The sequence below is a fragment of the Paramisgurnus dabryanus genome, chromosome 4, assembly GCF_030506205.2.
Source record: "Paramisgurnus dabryanus chromosome 4, PD_genome_1.1, whole genome shotgun sequence".
Lineage (NCBI taxonomy): Eukaryota > Metazoa > Chordata > Actinopteri > Cypriniformes > Cobitidae > Paramisgurnus > Paramisgurnus dabryanus.
The window spans coordinates 41,511,436-41,525,337 of NC_133340.1; the positions used below are offsets into that span (position 1 = coordinate 41,511,436).

A 13,902-nucleotide genomic window follows, 5' to 3' on the forward strand; every position below is an offset into this window, starting at 1 on the left:
TGCACGTTACGCCCAAAACACACCCATGACTCATAACGAAAACAGGAACAACCCTTTTAGACTGTGTGGCACACAAACCATTTTTTGGATTCGGACATGGCCGTTTAGACTGTGCGCCGTGCGCTTTAGCCAATGCGCTTAGTGTTAGGGTGGGGGAAAACAGGCAAATGGATCCCAGTGCGGATAACAAAAATGTTTATTTAACAGAAAATGAATGTAAACAGACAATGGCACGTCTGGGCGCAAAGGCCACTCCGAGGCAGACGGCTAGGGCGAGGAGCACACACAGACACTGGGGAGACAAGCCACACCCGTTCGGGCTCCGGCCAGACAAACGAACGGTGGGAGAGAGTATAGTACAACAGTTAATTAATTCCACAACACCACAAAATGTTCCACTGCTTACTGACGGGGTAAATGATCCTCTGAGGGGAAACAGGGTGAGATGAACCAATGCCGCGGTGAATACACCAGCCAAGCTGGACCGCGGCTGCAGGCCCTGAATGGGTACGCTGGACAGCGCCCAACCAACTGGCAGTCGGAGCTGAGGAGGAGAGCAGAGCGGTGGACAACTTGGAAGATAGCACTGCAGTCCTTAAACAGGAAGATGGAGAAAGCAGTCTCTATAACAGCCAGCGATCACAGAAACAGTATCTAGAGAATGATTCCTGGGCAGCAGTGAGTACAGAATAAGGGAAACAATAAATGAACAAACTAGACGTATCAAAAGCACACAACAAGACTAAACTAGAAACTAGCAAAGCTAGTAACGGGCGAGTACATACACAGTACTGACATTAACAAACTGATATTGACAAACGAACTTGCCAAGACACACTAGACACACAGGGATTAAATACACAGATCAGACGAGAGGATAACAAGCAACAGGTGAGGAAGACGAGAGGAGGCAATCACACTGAACAGGAACACCTGTGAGGGAAGCACACGTGAACCTGTAAAACACATACAAACACAAGACAACCACAGTACCAACAAGACAAAACCATAAATATATTTATATATATATAAACATATATAAATATATATATGCATGAACAGAACACTAGACTAAACAAGACATAAAAACAAAGACTGGAAAATGCAAGGGAGAGGGGAAAAAATAACACACAATGACAAGAGAATACAAGGGAGCGGGGAAAAGTCACAAGACATGGGAAAAACGTGGTCTGATATGACAATATCAAAACCACGTTCTCCCACACAAAACATTGTACTGTCAGGACCCTGCCATACACAACTAGATATAATTACCAAACCAGATTATGGCAGAGTCCTCACAGGACCCTCCCCTCAAGGGACGCCACCTGGCGGCCCTCAAGGAGAGACACAGGACAAGACAGACTGGACACTGGACAGCACCCACGAAAACATGACAAACACTAACAAGTAGGGATGCACCGATACCGATACTGGTATCGGGTATCGGCCTCGATACAACATTTTCTAAAGTACTCGTACTCGTTAAAAGTCCCCCGATACCTGGAATCGATACCATGGTCTGAGAAATGTCTATGTATGAGCGGCGTGTAAGGGGTTAATCTCTCTTGTGTTGTCCAAGAGGCAGAGTTTACAACAAACTGGAAAACTAGTCCTTTGTTTTTTGGTTAAATTATATGACTAAAGCTGTTACCTGTAAATTTAAATCATGTTTTTTTATTAAGTACTCGGTATCGGTATCGGCAAGTACTGAAATGCAAGTACTCGTACTCGTACTTGTATTCCAAAAAAGTGGTATCGGTGCATCCCTACTAACAAGGGAAGACAAGACAGAACAACTAGAGGATTCGGGTGGGACAACAAGAACAACAAACAAGGGAGGGGGGGCGGGGGAACAACAACGTTCACAGGAGGAGGGATGGGACTGGGAACTGGGCGAGCCTTCTGACCCCGGGGAGTAGCTGAGGGTTGGGTACGTGGAGGCCGGGCAGGCCTAACAGGGTTCCGTGGGGAGGAAACAGCTTGGGGCAAGGCAGGAACAACTAGGTCAGGGTTTACAGGCTGAGGGGAAACAGGAACAGTGACAGGGGGCGCTGCGTCCGGCAGCGAAGACGACATGGAGACTGTGACAGGGGGCGCAGCGGACGGCTGCGGAGGCGAGACAGGAATAGTCACAGGAGCCACTGCAGACGGCAGCGGAGACGAGGCAGAGACAATGACGGGGGGTGCAGCGGGCGGCTGCAGAGACGACACAGGATCAATGACAGGGAGCGCAGCAGACGGCTGCGGAGACGACACAGGGTCACTGACAGGGAACGCAGCCGGCGGCTGCGGAGACAACACAGGCTGGATAGACCCTGGCTGAGGCTGCACCGGCGAAGGCAGAGGCTGCTGCTTATCAGCGGACTGAGGGGTGGCAGCTGGCTGAAGAGCGGAGGAGCCCTTCTTCCTCTTCTTCTTCTTTGGGCGCGGTGCAGTGAGAGCGATGGCAGGAGGTGGTGTGGTGGGAACGATAGGCTCGGTAGAAGACCCTTCCGATGCAGATTCCCAGGACACTCTTCGCTCTCTTTTACCCCGAAGGCTGACTGGCGGGGCGGAGCTTACCGGACTCGATGTGGAGGGCGCAGAGAACTCCTGGGTCATCACCCCGACAACACAGCCCTCCGGGATGGAAGGCAAAGGGACAGGATGAGGTGTGTCAGTAGAATCCCCTGGCTCTTCACGGTTCATCAAGTACTCCACTGTATCCGGGAAGCCCAGGGGTTTCAGGGTCCTTTGCTCTGCCGTAGTGAGGGGCTTGTCGAGGCAGCTGTTGAAAATTACCTTTAACTCTGCCTCGTTGAAGCCGGAGTACTTGGCAGATCTCAAAAAGTCCATAGCGAAATCCTTCACATTGGCCCCCTTCTGCCGGAGGCCGAACAGGACATGCGCTTGGCAGCTTCTGTAGTCAGACCAGGATAGGTCCATTTCCGCGGGATCCAGTTATGGCAAGTTCGTACTGTTAGGGTGGGGGAAAACAGGCAAATGGATCCCAGTGCGGATAACAAAAATGTTTATTTAACAGAAAATGAATGTAAACAGACAATGGCACGTCTGGGCGCAAAGGCCACTCCGAGGCAGACGGCTAGGGCGAGGAGCACACACAGACACTGGGGAGACAAGCCACACCCGTTCGGGCTCCGGCCAGACAAACGAACGGTGGGAGAGAGTATAGTACAACAGTTAATTAATTCCACTGCTTACTGACGGGGTAAATGATCCTCTGAGGGGAAACAGGGTGAGATGAACCAATGCCGCGGTGAATACACCAGCCAAGCTGGACCGCGGCTGCAGGCCCTGAATGGGTACGCTGGACAGCGCCCAACCAACTGGCAGTCGGAGCTGAGGAGGAGAGCAGAGCGGTGGACAACTTGGAAGATAGCACTGCAGTCCTTAAACAGGAAGATGGAGAAAGCAGTCTCTATAACAGCCAGCGATCACAGAAACAGTATCTAGAGAATGATTCCTGGGCAGCAGTGAGTACAGAATAAGGGAAACAATAAATGAACAAACTAGACGTATCAAAAGCACACAACAAGACTAAACTAGAAACTAGCAAAGCTAGTAACGGGCGAGTACATACACAGTACTGACATTAACAAACTGATATTGACAAACGAACTTGCCAAGACACACTAGACACACAGGGATTAAATACACAGATCAGACGAGAGGATAACAAGCAACAGGTGAGGAAGACGAGAGGAGGCAATCACACTGAACAGGAACACCTGTGAGGGAAGCACACGTGAACCTGTAAAACACATACAAACACAAGGCAACCACAGTACCAACAAGACAAAACCATAAATATATTTATATATATATAAACATATATAAATATATATATGCATGAACAGAACACTAGACTAAACAAGACATAAAAACAAAGACTGGAAAATGCAAGGGAGAGGGGAAAAAATAACACACAATGACAAGAGAATACAAGGGAGCGGGGAAAAGTCACAAGACATGGGAAAAACGTGGTCTGATATGACAATATCAAAACCACGTTCTCCCACACAAAACATTGTACTGTCAGGACCCTGCCATACACAACTAGATATAATTACCAAACCAGATTATGGCAGAGTCCTCACACTTAGATCATTAAAATAGGGCCCTTTAGCTGAAAGTTGCTTCTCCTTTCAATTAAAAACTTTTTTACCTTTAGCTATTCGTTTACATGACAATTGTGTTTTTGGGGCCTGGAAATGCAAACTTTTGAAAACACTTTCAAACAAAAAAATTTAGGTTTTTGTGTAAATTTACATAAAGACTATGTTTTTTACATTACATTTAGGTGTAGACATTATAATTTTTCTAAAACTTTGAAAACCACAAAAGTTTCGCGTTTCCAGGCCCACAAAAACATAATTGTCCTTTAAATAAATGGCCAAAGCGCGCAAAAAGTTTAGTTTAGTTGAAAGTGGCATTGTGTAAACAGCTCCTGAATCACATACTATGCAGAACTTCACCTCAAAGATGTTTCTCAACTACTTTCTTTATTCTTTTTTTAAAGAAACAATGTAAATGACGTCTCTCTATTTTAAGATTCAATTAATATTTGATCTATTAAAATTGTTAGATGACTTGTTACAAACATACTAGCACAAACTATTAGATTGTTTGATTTACAGTACGTGTGTACTTTCTGTGTTTCTATTGTACTGTATGTTTAGAATGCGGTAATGCTGAAATGACTGAAGTGGTCAGCAGATTAAGAGATTGGATCACAGTTCTTCATGAGAATGGCAATCGCAGCAATAAATTGAAGCTCCAGAAGCCAGAGAAGAGTAAGCACAAGCTGATACATTGGACAGTAAACAAATTACAGCCTTTATTACTCGTGACTAATACAATTAAACAACCACAAAAAATATCTTCCTTTCTCCCTCTCTGTGTATGTCTAGAGATAGAAACGAGTAAGCTGCCCCTCTGTAAGGACTCTCAGGGCTGGATGTTCTCCAGACTGGACACAAACTTTGACCTTGAGCTTGACCAGTCAGAGCTGTCCAGCCTGAGCTCAGAGAAGAGTGATGTCTGCACTAAAGCCTTTCTCAGCTCATGTGACCTGGACAAAAACAAGCTAATATCCAGCCAGGAGTGGTGTGCTTGCTTTCAGAAATATCAGGGTAAATGTACACATACGCCAAGCATATTCATCACATACATGCATCTCTTTGAAACTATTAAAACATTGTTACTTTTCAGTAACCTAAAAACTTAACACTTATGACATTTTTTCATTTATAAGCAATCAGAGATAAATGAAAGACAATTAACAGCGTGATTTTGATAAGTGACCCTTAGATGAATGAGCAGACCACTCATCTGAAATCAATGCGTTTCAGATGCTCCCTGCCAAACAGAGATCACCAGCATCCTCAAACAGCAAGTTGTGAAGAAATTACTGGGTGAGTGCATTTTCTTTTGGGATTTTTCTCACAGAGAGTAGGTGGCAGTCACATGGACAGCATGTTTTGCTATATATGATAACTGATATACTGGCAAGCCTAAACACCTTTGGGGAGTTAAAGGGACACTCCACTTTTTTTTTGAAAATATGCTCATTTTCTAGCTCCTCTAGAGTTAAACATTTGATCTTTACCATTTTGGAATCCATTCAGCTGATCTCCGGATCTGGGGGTACCACTTTTAGCATAGCTTAGCATAATCCATTTAATCTGATTAGACCATTAGCATCACGCTAAAAAATAACCAAAAAGTTTAGATATTTTACCCATTTAAAACTTGACTTCTGTAGTTAAATCGTACACTGTATTTGTTGAATCAACTCGGATTTACAAGTCATTTCAACTTACTATTATTTATCTTGACTAGAGGTGAGTTGTTATAACTACAGCTGAGTTGTTATAACTTATAAAATTAAGTTGACTTTTCTCAACTATATTTTATAAGTTGTGACAACTCATCTCTGTTGACATGACTTGTAAATCTGAGTTGATTTAACAAAAATTTTAAGGCAGCAAAGTATTTTTTTACAGTGTAGGCCGATATGGCTAGGAACTATACTCTCAAACTGGCGTAATAATGAAGGACTTTGCTGCCGTAACATGGCTGCAGCAGGCGCAATGAAAATAGTCCCCTACTAATGAAAGTTACCAAGGGGACTATTTTCGGATGCTGTGAAATATCATTGCGCCTCCTGTAGCCATGTTACGGCAGCAAAGTCCTTCATTATTACGCCGGAATGAAAGTATAGTTCCTAGCCATATCGGCCTAGAAAATCGCAACTTTTAACTTTCTGTCAGTATTAGAACACAATGTAACTACAGAAGAAGATTTAAATAGGAAAACTATCGAAACTCTTTGGTCATTTTTTAGCTCGATGCTAATGGTCAAATCAGATTCAATAGATTATGCTAAGCTATGCTAAAAGTGGTACCGCCAGACCCGGAGATCATCAAAATGGATTTCAAACCAGTAAAAATCAAATGCTTAACTCTAGAGGAGCTGGAAAATGAGCTTATTTAAAAAAAAAAGTGGTGTTCCTTCAAATATTATGGGAATCGGGCAATACGAATTTGACCCTGCATCTAAAATCTTGGCTAAAGTCTCAATCTAATTTTAAGATTAGGGCCATAAAAGTTGAATTTCTTGTTGATTTAAATCTTTGACATGACCTTAATCAGTCAATAAAAAAGTTATCAAGGTTATATTTTTTACAGAATGTTCTTTACATTATGTAAGATGATTTTAGAAAAGAGTAAATCACACAAAATTGACTTTAAAATCCAATTACATTTGTCTTACCATATTTTTGGTAATAGCAAAGAAACGTACAAAAATGTACACTGTAAAAAAATTCCGTAGAAATTGCAGCTGGGTTGCCGGTAATTTACCGTAGATTTACATTTATGTTATTTACTGGCAAGAGTTTGTTCAAAGTTAAATGAACATTAAACATTTACAAGTCTTTGTCTTTACAGAATAAAACAAACAAAAAAACTGTATCAAGCAAAACATTCTGGAAAACAAAATCTGAAGCAAAAACAGAAAAAGGTTGATGATGATTTCTGGTTCCCAGAATGCTTTGCATGAGGCTGTTATTGTACAGTTTTATTCTGTAAAGATAAAGACTTGTTAATATTTAAAATTTATTTTACTTTGAACAAACTCTTGCTAGTAAATAACATAAACGTAAATCTACGGTAAATTTCCGGCAACCCAGCTGCAATAACATTGTAATTTCTACTGATTTTTTTTACAGTGTAGATAAATTTATCAATACATATATAGATTCCCAAATGCAGCACATCTAAAATTAAGTAAACAAAATGGTAATAAAATCATATTCCTTCATAGAGCAAACATTTACACTGCTTCTAAATATACAGTAGACGGGCAGACAGTCAGGCAGACGGATCATATTGATCTCCAATGTAAATTAAGCCTAATTGTTGTTTAATATATTAATAATGCTGACAATAGAGTATAAGAGCCTTGATTACTGTGATTGTGACTGTTTATTAGGTAATGCCGTTTTCTAAAACATAGACTTTTAAGTCAAGGAACACTATTTTAAAACATCACAAACCCTTTTCTTTAAAAAAATTTAATTTTACATCAAAAACAAGTCATCAAATAACACCAGGATGTTAAAACAATAAGAGGAAAGGCAACATTAATTCCATTAAAACTAGAAATCGCTGCCAGTTTCTTTATCTTTCTCCAGAGGTCGTGTATTTGATTTGAGCAGGAGAAAGTGATGAGGGGAAATTGGACATGAAAAGCAGGATATTTTTAACTGCTGTTTCTCCCCTGAGTACAACGAGCAGTGACGGCTCTATAGCTTCCAGCACTGAATTATAAAAAGACCATAAAGAGAGAAAGATAACAAAATGTTTGACTGTGGTGACTGTGTGGCAAGAAGCTGTGAAGTTGAAATGCAGTGAACGTGAGTGAGAGACAGAGAGATCTCAGAGGTGACTGTAATGTTTTCTGACATTGAATATATCAGCGCTCTCTCTCTCTCTCTCTCTCACTCTCAGACTCTCTTTAGCTGCATTGAATCTGATCTGAATCTGTAATTAGTCTCCTGACACCAGGACTGATTCTGATATGTGTTGTGTATGTAGGGACGTATATGCCTTCCTGTGATGAAGATGGATTCTATAGACCTCATCAGTGTCATAGCAGCAGTGGGCAATGCTGGTGTGTCGACCGCTATGGAAATGAGGTTGCAGGGTCGCGCACCCAAGGGTCTGCTGATTGTGGTGAGAGTTGTCTTTTTAAACATTTATAAATTGTGATCCTGTATAGGTCAGGGGGTCGACCACACATACTGACTTAAAAGAAATGTATACCTTGTAATGCACTGTACGTCGCTTTGGATACAAGCGTCTGCCAAATGCATAAATGTAAATAAATAACCTAAGTTACTAAATACTGTATGTGTTCTGAGTTTGTCACACCACAGAAAATTGTGTTATCCACCCAGCCAAATTTGAATAATAAAATAAATAAAAAAAGTTTTCAAAATCTGGGAAAAATAAGTAGCAAATCAAACGCTGGGGGCGTGTCCGCTGTTGGCACTGAAACCACGCCCACTCGCGGGAAGCTGCGGTCTTTCTAAACCAGGGGTCACCAAACTTTTTTCTCTGGGGGCCACATTATCGTTCCTGACTGTGATGGGGGGCCGGGTCAGCTATGTAACATAGAATTGTATGACCCACACAAAAATGATCACCAGCAGGCCTCATTGTGCAGTAGAGATTACTAGCCTGGCACAGCCAAAGTCCCCATTAGTAAACATCTTTCCATGGGTAACTAGTAGGTGAGCTACCTTATAGCTAGCTCGGACAACAGCCTGGTTTACCTGAGTTTGGAGAACGAATACATTCTGTTGTGCAGCCAAGTCTGCCTTTCATCCTCCAACACAGATTATATTCTTTGAAAACTGCCACACTTTCTTTACATATAATACAAACTGCACAGTCCTTACACTGAACAAAAAAATTATCGTTTGCTCCGTTCTTTGAAAACTTGAGCATCTCAGGTAACGAAGATTCGGCAAATATAGTTAATTTTATAACTAAATATAATTTTTTTACTTAAAAAAATCAACAAAATACCAGATGCAACGTGTTATTACTTTCCAAAAAACAATAAAAAAAATAACATTGCCTCATAGGGCCGGTTCAAGTAGTGGGGGGCAGAGGGGCTGTCCACTTCATATTACAAGTGCATTAATGTCTATGTGATTGATTAAATGTGTGCATTTGCTATTTTACAAATGCATATTAAACTTGTAAACCATTCGTTTATTTTTTATTTTATTTTTAGATTTAAGAGTATTCCTGGTCCGAAAATAAAACAAGTTATTTAAAAATTTCCTGTGTGACGCTGTAGCCATCACACCCAGATATTATGCACAGCTACTTCATGTACTACGGCTTTTGATCAGTCCTTACCAATCACTGTTGGTTTGAGTCGTTTAAAACATGCATTTAAAAAAGCAACACTCGTCAAACATAATCTTATACATATTCTTTATTATCATGAAAATACCTGAAAAGGTTTGAAGAACAGTAATATAAATATATCCTTAAGCCATTTCCTGGAGCTCCGTGTGTCTGGTTCTTCGTCTGCAGCGCATATTAAGTTTCTGTCCGAGAGCGCCCCCTGGCTTTTGGATGTAGCGGCATTTCACCGTAATTCATTGAAAAGCATAGCAAGCATCATCAGCCAATTTATAGGTGCACCACTAATTTTGCTCAGTGTCTCTGCCTACCAACCACACTTTTTTTTGCCATGTTTTATGCATATGATGGAAAACACAAACTGTGCCATTTCTCTAATTAGGTTGCTCTGTATTTTGCACCTGGTTACTTTTGGCATATTTCTTGTGTTTATTTTTTTATTTACTTTAAATGCAAAATACACTTATGTTTTTCCCAAACTATTTGTGTTGATTTGTTATATAAACAAATGATTTACATAAAGTTTTTCCGGACCTATGAAAATTATGGGAATTCAGATTTGGACCTTTGAATGTAAACTTTGAGAATCCCTGCTCTAAACTTTCAAATACAGCTACAACCTGAATTGATGCTTGCGATTGTGTTAGCTCCAGTGTGTCATCGAGCCACCGTTTTAGCCCCGCCCCCAAATAATTTGTAACTTTGTAACACTTTTCATCAACACATTTTTAACATTTATAAATGTGTTTAGAAACTATTTTCCGAAATCACTTTTCAAGGACTTTAACTGTTCCCATACAAAGTTATTGCATGACCTAAAGGCTTCTTTAGCAACGTACAGGTATTTACATTTCACTTTTATTCAAAGCGATTTACAGTACATTATAAGCTCTACATTTCAATGTGTGCGTTACCTCGGAATTAAACCCATGACCTTTGTGCTGCTCTACCAATTATCAATGTGCTCTACAAATTAAAGGGGACATTTCACAAAACTTTAAGATGTAAAATAAATCTTTGGTGTCCCCAGAGTACGTATGTGAAGTTTTGGCTCAAAATACCATATAGATCATTTATAATAGCATGTTAAAATTGGCACTTTGTAGATGTGAGCAAAAATGTGCCGTTTGGGTATGGCAGTGCCGTGGTTATAAAGTGCAGATTAAGGAGCGGTATCATCCCCTTCTGACATCACAAGGGGAGACAAATTTCAATTACCTTTTTTTCACACGCTTGCAGAGAATGGTTCACCCAAACTTAGTTACTGGGGTTTTTCTTTTTCACATTTTCATGATATGTACCCTTTAACACTGTGCTCTACCAAATTAAGCTCCAGGAACATTTGGCACTTGACCTTTAATGTTTTTTGGAACTGTCACTATGAACTGTCATTGCATTGCATCATAATGTTATTTTGTGTTTCACGGAAAACACAACAGCATACATATTTGAATCGTCACGATTGAATTGTTTCTTTCCTTTCAGCAGTGGAGGCTTCTGGAGATTTTGGCAGCGGTGATTCGCTGCTGTCAGATGATGAGGATGGTGATGTTTTAAATGATGAAGAGGAAATGGAAGACGATGAAGATGAATACGAACATACGGATGAGTATGGGGACCTGTCGTAAACTGTTTTCCACTTTAATTTCAATTTTATTTTGATTTACAAACGAGGAGCCAAATAAAACACAGACTTTCATTTGGTCTAAAAGCACGTTTCTAGGTGACCTTGACAGAATATTAACATTACTTAAGGGTTCATCTACCCAGTGCTGTGTAATATTTGTACAAAATTAATACCGATATTGGATAACCATATTCCATTTTTCTTAGAAATTCTTATATCGATCCAAAGTGTATTAACAAATCTTGGAATTCAGAATGGGTTTGGTAAGGACTTCAACCGATGAGGGTTTGCACTTCTAAACATGCACATGAACACGACACAGACAAAACACATGTTTATATGCTGAAGTTGTGTTTTAAAGTTCGTACCTTGCAAGATTTATCAAAGAATAATAGCATGAGGGATTCACAATGGTTTATTGCATTTTGTCTCCTGTGTGATGATTTAATAGGGTCCAAAGAATAAAAAAATTTCTTTTTAGTCTTTTTTGAAACACAGTAAAAACTTTCTGCATAATCATGTACCTACTTTTATTTAACCTCACAGTTTGGTCGCAGCTTAATAAAGACTTAAAAATGCAGAATGATGTAATCAGCCAAAATTGATTTGATGTGTAATAGAGAACAAACTTGGCATTATGTTTTTGTGACAGTGTTGAATTACAAGTGTCATACCAAATGAATGTTATGTTAACAGACTTACAGTAATGCTCATGGCATGACATTGAAAAAACAGTGTAATGTCTAGTGTACGTCTACAAAAATACTTTGTGTAAATACCCTCTTACACACCCAAACACACCAAACCTTACCTTAGAAAAATTTCGGCTGTCTCTTTGGGCATGAGGTGCCTTTAACATTTACATGGAGGAATGGAGGCTGAGTGAAAAAGAGGAGATATTTAGAGTTAGAATGTAGAACTATTGACTGCCATACGAAGCTAAAAAAAAGAGAGATTTTAGCCTCATGCGCTCACTGTTGCTTTGGTCTATAGGAGAAAGTCAGTATGATTAGTTTGTTTGCATATGTTACTGTAGACAAAAGATCGTATGGTGTTCTTCTCCTTGTTCTTCTCAGTGCTTTTGCATTTTGTGTCAGATTTTTATTTCATAATGTGCTTATGAAAATACAGATTTCCTTATATGGACATTGTGGTGTTTTCTAAAGAAGCCTGTTATTCGGTTTAATGAGTTATTGATGATCAGTTAAAGAGGTCAGAGAAAACTTTATCAGTGTTGTCATCTGTCCAGCTGTTATCGTACAGATGTGTTTTTTAAGTATACATATAATTTGCTGAAATAAAGTTACACAGACCAGAAATGAGTTTTTATTGCTTATTTATTATTATTTTTATTGTGTGTGTGTGTGTGTGTGTGTGTGCGTGCGTGCGTGCGTGCGTGCCTGCCTGCTTGTTAAATAGAGAGAGAAAGCTGATGTGTCTTGTCTGGTTAGTGTTGCATTATGTATAAATGCAATTTAAATATTTTATGTGCCACAATTCCTCATCAGTACACACACACACACACACACAACACACACACATACACACTCTTAATCACACGCACACTCATAAACTGGGACATCTGAGGGTTTGGACACTAGTTTAATCATTAAAACATAAGATGGGCCTGTCAGTAAATGTATAAGGTTGTGTATTTGTGTGCGTTTCTCTATCAGTACACTTCTTACAGAACTTAAATATACCCCTGGTTTCACAGACAAGGCTTAAGCCTAGTCTGTAGACTAAAACAGATGTTTGAGTTGTCTCAACTGAAAATAACTTGCATTGGCAGATCTTAAAATATGTCAGTGCCATTGATTTGTCTCCGGATACAGACCAGTAACGTCTTTTTTTCGTTACTGGGGCATGTTAAAAAAAGATGCTTAAAGATGTTAATTTAACTAAGGTCTAGTCCTGGCTTTAACTAAACCTGTCTGTGAAACCAGGCCGTTTAATAATATAATGTAATGTGTAGTAAATGATAAAAAGTAATCAATGACCTGCGAAAAGTTAGATCTTTGACTCAAGGTAAACCAAAGTGTATAGCACATGTGATCTAGACAAACATGTTACTGTTTTTGTAACGTGCAGTATGAATGTATACGTTTTCGTGCTAATGTGTGTTCATGGGTATGCGGTTTGTCAGCAGCTATGTACAAGGAACCAACTGGATAAACAGAAAATGTTTTCGTTTAGCAGCGTTTCCCCTTCCTGTCCTACATGTCCAAAATATTGCCCGTTTCGGATTGAAATCACATGCACATGGTGCATCTACAATGCTTAGACTAAACATTCAGTGGTTCGTCTCAGACAAGATTTCTAAAGTTGAATTGTACGTCAAACAAACTGGAGCAATTTCACCCTGAAGCTTTAAAAATTCAAGCCATATACTCACAGAAATACCGAGGAACTCATTTTTAGCATCTTAAAAAATTTATATCAAAGACTCTTCATGCTTGAGATGAATTAATACCAGTTTTATTTCCCTGGATTTACCCAAGGCATTGATCTAAATTAAGTTTTCATTAAGGCTCAGTTCGTTGAGAAGTAACCTAAATTTGGACAACCATGTACATGTGGGTCCGCAACACTGTAGAACATCTGTACAATCTTTCAATTAAGTAACTTATTATTAAAAGCAAACCATTCTGTCATTAACCCTCATCATCCTCTACATCCTCAAATATTTTATGAAACACAAAAGTAGATTTTTTTTCAAGAAGCATTACGTAGTTTTACCATTGCAGTTCAAAGCAACCAAATGCTCTCAAGCTCAAAAGGACAAAAAAGCGTCTATGGACCGTTTCATTGGACACATAAAGACAAGAG

The 13,902-nt window shown here is 39.7% G+C and overlaps 1 protein-coding gene across 3 annotated transcripts in view; it reads left to right on the plus strand.

Annotated features, from left to right (window-relative positions):
* The window catches only part of spock3 (SPARC (osteonectin), cwcv and kazal like domains proteoglycan 3), a 44,915-nt gene extending 32,523 nt beyond the window's left edge, over window positions 1-12,392 (plus strand). For 2 of the 3 annotated variants that reach the window (XM_065275013.2, XM_065275011.2), the window contains 5 exons: window positions 4,683-4,796; window positions 4,914-5,135; window positions 5,355-5,417; window positions 8,103-8,240; window positions 10,932-12,392. In XM_065275013.2, the coding sequence (XP_065131085.2) occupies window positions 4,683-4,796; window positions 4,914-5,135; window positions 5,355-5,417; window positions 8,103-8,240; window positions 10,932-11,074 (680 nt within the window). In that variant the 3' untranslated portion in view covers window positions 11,075-12,392. The remainder of the gene's footprint in view (window positions 1-4,682; window positions 4,797-4,913; window positions 5,136-5,354; window positions 5,418-8,102; window positions 8,241-10,931) is intronic. The other variant, XM_065275012.2, reaches the window with a different exon arrangement.
* Window positions 12,393-13,902: the final 1,510 nt, after the last annotated feature.